The sequence below is a fragment of the Sapajus apella genome, unplaced genomic scaffold (assembly GCF_009761245.1).
Source record: "Sapajus apella isolate SASKATOON/1434 unplaced genomic scaffold, GSC_monkey_1.0 scaffold102, whole genome shotgun sequence".
Lineage (NCBI taxonomy): Eukaryota > Metazoa > Chordata > Mammalia > Primates > Cebidae > Sapajus > Sapajus apella.
In genome coordinates this window covers 7,279,974-7,285,973 of record NW_022437042.1, presented here as the reverse complement: position 1 = coordinate 7,285,973, position 6,000 = coordinate 7,279,974, and the positions used below count along the sequence as shown (strand labels likewise).

At 36.6% G+C, this 6,000-nt stretch overlaps 1 protein-coding gene across 5 annotated transcripts in view; it reads right to left on the bottom strand.

Annotated features, from left to right (window-relative positions):
* Nucleotides 1-1,810: 1,810 nt before the first annotated feature.
* Nucleotides 1,811-6,000, bottom strand: part of XIAP (X-linked inhibitor of apoptosis) — a 40,640-nt gene continuing 36,450 nt past the window's right edge. For 3 of the 5 annotated variants that reach the window (XM_032258435.1, XM_032258438.1, XM_032258436.1), the window contains one exon: nucleotides 1,811-5,492. In XM_032258435.1, coding sequence (XP_032114326.1) covers nucleotides 5,299-5,492 — 194 coding nt within the window. In that variant the 3' untranslated portion in view covers nucleotides 1,811-5,298. The remainder of the gene's footprint in view (nucleotides 5,493-6,000) is intronic. The other 2 variants (XM_032258437.1, XM_032258434.1) reach the window with 1 other exon arrangement.

Below are 6,000 nucleotides of genomic sequence, written 5' to 3'. Positions count from 1 at the left end.
TTTGTCCAGGCTGGCATCATATACTTTAAATCATGACTAGATTACTTTAATACCTAATACAATGTACTAGGTTGATTAAAAAATAATAGCACTTTTTCACCAACCTTAATGCTATGTAAATAGTTGTTATACTGTTGTTTAACAACAGCATAACAATTTTGGCTTTTTCCTTGTATTATTTTGAATTTTTTAAAATTGTTTTTTCCTCAGTATTTTCAATTCCTCCTTGGTCGAATCCATGGATTCAAAGCCTGCAGATATGAAGGGCAGGCTGTATGTGTATTTATGATTGTCCTATTATATTAGTTATAAAGTGTCATTTAATATGTAGTGAAAGTTATGGTAGAGGCTGGGCGCGGTGGCTCACACCTGTGTAATCCCAGCACTTTGGGAGGCTGAGGCGGGTGGATCACAAGGTCAAGAGATTGAGACCATCCTGGCCAACATGGTGAAACCCCGTCTCTACTAAAAATACAAAAATTAGCTAGGTGTGGTGGCGCACACCTGTAGTCCCAGCTACTCGAGAGGCTGAGGCAGGAGAATCGCTTGAACCCGGGAGGCAGAGGTTGCAGTGAGTCGAGATCACGCCACTGCACTCCAGCCTGGAGACACAGCAAGACTCCATCTAAGAAAAAAAAAGGAGGGGGGGGCTGGGCACAGTGGCTCATTCCTGTAATCCCAGCACTTTGGGAGGCCAAGGTGGGGGGATCACGAGGTCAAGAGATCGAGAACATCCTGGCCAACATGGTGAAACCCCGTCTCTACTAAAAAATACAAAAATTAGCTGGGCATGGTGGCACTTGCCTGTAGTCCCAGCTACTCGGGAGGTTGAGGCAGGAGAATCACTTGAACCCGGGAGGTAGAGGCTGCAGTGAGCCGAGATCACGCCACTGCACTCTCAGCCTGGTGACAGAGTGAGACTCTGTCTCAAAAAAAAAAAAAAAAAGTTATGCTTTAGTGGAAAGAATAAAAGAATAGTTGAAAACAATAAACATTTGAGTTATTTCAAGAAAGGTAGCCTGGTGAAGTTTTTCACCTTCAAACTATGTCCCAGTCAGGGCTCTGCCACTAATTAGCTATAACCTTTGCACAAATTACATCAGCTTTAAGCCTCAGTTGCCTCACCTGTAAAATGAGAGAGAGGAATTGGATACTCTCTCTAAGATCACTTCCAGCTGTCATTCTATTCTATAATTCTGTTATGCTGAGGAAGAAATTAAATTCACATTGTGTTAACTGTGTGAGTCAAGCTGAAAATGATTATTAAAGTGGGAAAAAGCCAATTGTTTCTCTTAGGAAAGCTCAACTAAATTTGAGAGTAACTTTTTTCAAGTTTTAAAAAAGAATTTAAATATTTTTAGGGTTTTGACCTATTTATTTAGAGATAGGGTCTCACCCTGTCACCCAGACTGGAGTACAGTGGCACAAACATAGCTCACTGCTGCCTCAAACTCATGGGCTCAAGTGATCCTCCTGCCTCAGCCTCCAGAGTAGCTGAGACCACAGGCATGTGCCACCATGCCTGGCTAACATTTGTATTGACCTATTTATTTATTGTGATTTATATCTTAACTATGAGAAACACCAAAAAATATGAGTAAGCATCAGTGAAAAGAGTTATCATGTAAGAAGTTTTTCTAAGTTTTAGCCCCAATTTCCAGGTCAAGACAAAGCCACAGAGAGGGAAAAGGATGTTAGGATGGGAGTTCATATTTACAGCAGGAACTTTACAGACATGGTCTCCTTGAGCTCTCGCAACCTTGTAAGATAGGTATTATTCTCCTTTCACAGATGAAGAAATTGCTACCCCTTTTTTAACAAGTAGATTTGGCTAAAAAGAACTATGTCGAATATTCCTTTCCATTTTCTTATTTCTCTAATGGCAATGATATATAACCTATCCCACTTCTCCCACCTCCTTAGCCCCTTTCCCCATTCAACACCTACGTAATCAGGAATTAAAACAGTAATTCGGGTTTAAAGGGTGTATATATGAAACTAATGCTGGGGTGGTAGTCTCCATTCATAGTTCAAAGTACAAATTTCATCCACTACAATGAAAACAGGAAAAACAAGTACTGAAATGTAAATAATATAACAACAAAAATAACAAACTATCATAAGACACAGGGCCAAATCACATTAGATACACTCACTACACCCACTCTACCCTGCCTTAGCCCATAATCAAAGAAACGGGAAAAAACAAATATAGCAGGAAAGGCAATATAAAGTCATTAATTAATAAACTGGCATTTAGTTTGTAAATTCTAAAACCATTTCTCAAGAATTAAGACAATGCTTAAATGAGACAGCTTATCCTGTAAATAAATGTTTTTAAAAAAAGAAAAAAAAAGACAATGCTTTTGATCAGCAGACTAAATTATTACAAATAAAGATAAGTACTTACTACAAAACAACTGGAATCTTTGCATGCCTCAAATGTAAAATTAAGTGGTGACTTGAAATTCTAGAGTGAACTTTATACAGAAAAGGAACGTCTACATGTAGACACTGAGAACTCTTGGGAGGGGGAAAAGATTTGGATATGGTTATAGTTTTGACTTTGCAAATGATCAATTTTTGCAGAATTAGATGGAAAAGATCCAGTGCTTTTTATAGTTCAAACACAGACAAATGCTGGTAAGTCTCCAAAAATTTGATTAGAAGTTGGAGTGCTGAGTGATTTTAAGAACCTGAAGCAACAGCATTTCTAAACAATTCTTAAAATAAACTTGTTAGCCACATCAGCGTTGTGCATTAAATTTCACAACTCATGGAGAGGGGAAAAAAAAGCCTTGCTTAACTCTAAACACACAAGTTTTAGAAGAAGAATTTTAATGAAGTGTGGCTCCCAGAACAGGAAAAGCCTTATGTTAAAACAATTTAGTCCTCGAGTCCTTGGCTAACAACTGGATTGAACTACCTAACTGACTTGGAGCTGAAGTGTCCTGGAAAACATATTTAAAAATTTTTAACACTTTTCTCCCCTTGTAGAACACTTTAAATGTAAACTTAAAGTCTAGACTATACAGATCAAATTCAAGTTAATGACTATATAACCAAACTAGGTGGCAGACAGTGCAAAGGTGAAGAACTGAGGATTTATATACTAAAACAGAAACAGGGTCATCATTATTTAATTTTTAAAACTCTCATTTAAATTTGCAACGTTTTGGCCAGGCATGGTGGCTCAAGCCTATAATCCCAGCACTTTGGGAGGTCAAGGCATACGGATCTCCTGAGGTCAGGAGTTTGAGACCAGCCTGGTGAAACCCTGTCTCTACTAAAAATACAAAAATTAGTCAGGCATGGTGGCGCTCACTTGTAATCCCAGCTACTCAGGAAACTGAGGCAGGAGAATCCCTTGAACCCGGGAGGTGAAGGGTGCAATGAGCCAAGATCACGCCACTGCACTCCAGCCTGGGCAATAGAGCAAAACCCAACCTCAAAAAGAAAAATAAATAAAATAAATTTGCTATGTTTTAAATGAATATCACTTAAAGTAGTAATCAACAGAAGTTAGGAGAACATAATAATACTCTTTCTCTTAGAAAGTACAACAAAAATATAATTTTTTACAGTTTTACTCTCAAACTTTTTTCTGTACTAACATGCCTTACTCACCTCTACAATAGTTTTGTTGCGAGAATCTTGTAATATAAACCCTGGATGTTCTATGAAGCATTTTTAAACTTCTAATTTATACCCTACTGACTCTTATTCAAGTGTTTTTAAAAAACATTTAAACAACTATTCTTCTTTTCTTGCCAATATTTTTATAATTTCCAAGAGATTTTAAGGATCTTGAGAGAACATTTATTTCAGAAGTATCTACTACAATTACTAGTCAGGAAAACAAATGTAGGTAGAGGAAAGACTTAACATTTTGTCCTATATACATCTTAATCATCCTAACGGTAGAAACTCACATGAAACTTTAAGATACAAGATGATATGAGAATCTCAACATAGAAAGCTGTCACTATAACTACAAGCAGTGTACAAACATGCTTCTACTTTTACCTACGTAAGCTGACAGATGTTTAAGATACTGGGTTAACAAAGATCTTTTAGTAAAGTGACTTAGGCAGGCTTAAACTAGCAAGGATTAAGGATGAATCCTTACTAATTAATTGGAAGATCTGAGACATATTTTATATTTCATTTTACAAAATCAGAAATATTTATTTTGAAACAAGATAAGAAGACATGGTCTACCTGTCAAAAAACTACCACTCAGAAATAGTTGTCATCCACAAAGCAGGAAAAACAAAACCATTTACATTTCACATTGGCACCAAAAAGGTTAACTGCCCTGCCTTCTTGGATTAGAAAAACTAAAGCTGAGTGATAAGTAGTTTTGCAGGCGTCTGAACATGCCTAAGCCTTTAAATCAGTAAAATACTTTCTAAAAATTCTGATTACAAAAGTAATACATACTTACAAAAAATTCAAACAGAACAAAATGGAAAAAAAAAAAAAGAAAGGCCCCTATAAAACCCCTCTGGGGTCCCTTCCCCACCCCCCTGAAGAGAAACCACATTTAACAGTCTGGTGTATATCTTTCCAAATCTTTTGTTCTATACATGTAAAAAACATACATACTTTGATTTGGCTCAGACTATACATAGTGTTTTGCCACTTGCATTTTACACTTAATATATCTTTGACATCTTTTCATGTCAGTACATGTTGGCTTGATAGTATTCTATCATTAAATACCCTTTCAAAAATGGCAAATCACTTTAAAAAAATCATTTGCATAAGTACATGCTTATAATGTTAAAATAAAGTGGACAGAATCCTAAAACACAACAACAAACCTCTAAAAATAATCTCTATCTTTCCACCACTGTGGAACAATTTATTCCTTTTTCACATAAAACAAATTATGTGATTGGGGAGATTAACTGTAATCTCCACATTTATATACAGAATGCTCTATTTGTTAAGCCTATCTGAAAAGAATAAAAAATCCAGGTGATTAATTCACTTACACTTAGAAATTAAGTCAGTATACTATGAATACCCATTGTGATCAGTTATAATATGATGCTTCTTAGTCTAGGGTTTAAATTAAATAACAGTAAAAAAATTGGATAAATAATACAGCTAATAACCTAAAAAATCCAGAAATTCAAAGATATTGCCAACTAAAATACTGCCACGTACATTTTTTTTCCTACTTGGTAGCAAATGCTAATGGAATTCAATCCTGATTACTTAAAGTCAGTTCAAATCACACATTCAATCAGGGCAATAACAAGAACATAACACACCTACCATAGAATTAGATTAAGACATAAAAATTTTTTGCTTGAAAGTAATGACTGTGTAGCACATGGGACATTTGTCAACTGCTTCAGCACATTGTTTACAAGTGACTAGATGTCCACAAGGAACAAAAACGATAGCAATATTTCTATCCATACAGATTTTGCAAAGCTTCTCCTCTTGCAGGCGCCTTAGCTGCTCTTCAGTACTAATCTCTGCACAAAGAGAAAAGAATTATGCCAGTTTTAGACCTTTTTAGTTGTTTAAATTCATTGAAAACATTTATCGAACCTCTACTACGTGCCAAGCACCCAACAAGTGCCGGGAGATATGAGGCTGACTCACAAATGGCATCTGCTCTTTAATAGCTCACATGCTAGTGGGAGAGGATGTAAAATGAGGCTTCGGAGGTTAAGCACAAAGTACAAAGTGATAAGTGCTATAATAAAGTTATGTACAAAGTGCACTGGGACAAGATGAGAGAACAAGTTCTTCTGCTCAGGCCAGTTGGAGAAGGTTTTACGGGATGGCAGTGGCTGGGTCAGGGGAGGAGGGAAGTGGAGGTGTGACGTTTAAGTGTGTACAGTAATTTGCCAGGCAGAAAAGCAAGGGTTAGGTAAAAGGAGCAGCATATGGAAAGGTCACAACTAATTCCAGAAATAGAGGGATGGATTTGAAGGACACCTCTGAAGTGAGACAAGTAGGATTTGGTGACTGATTGGA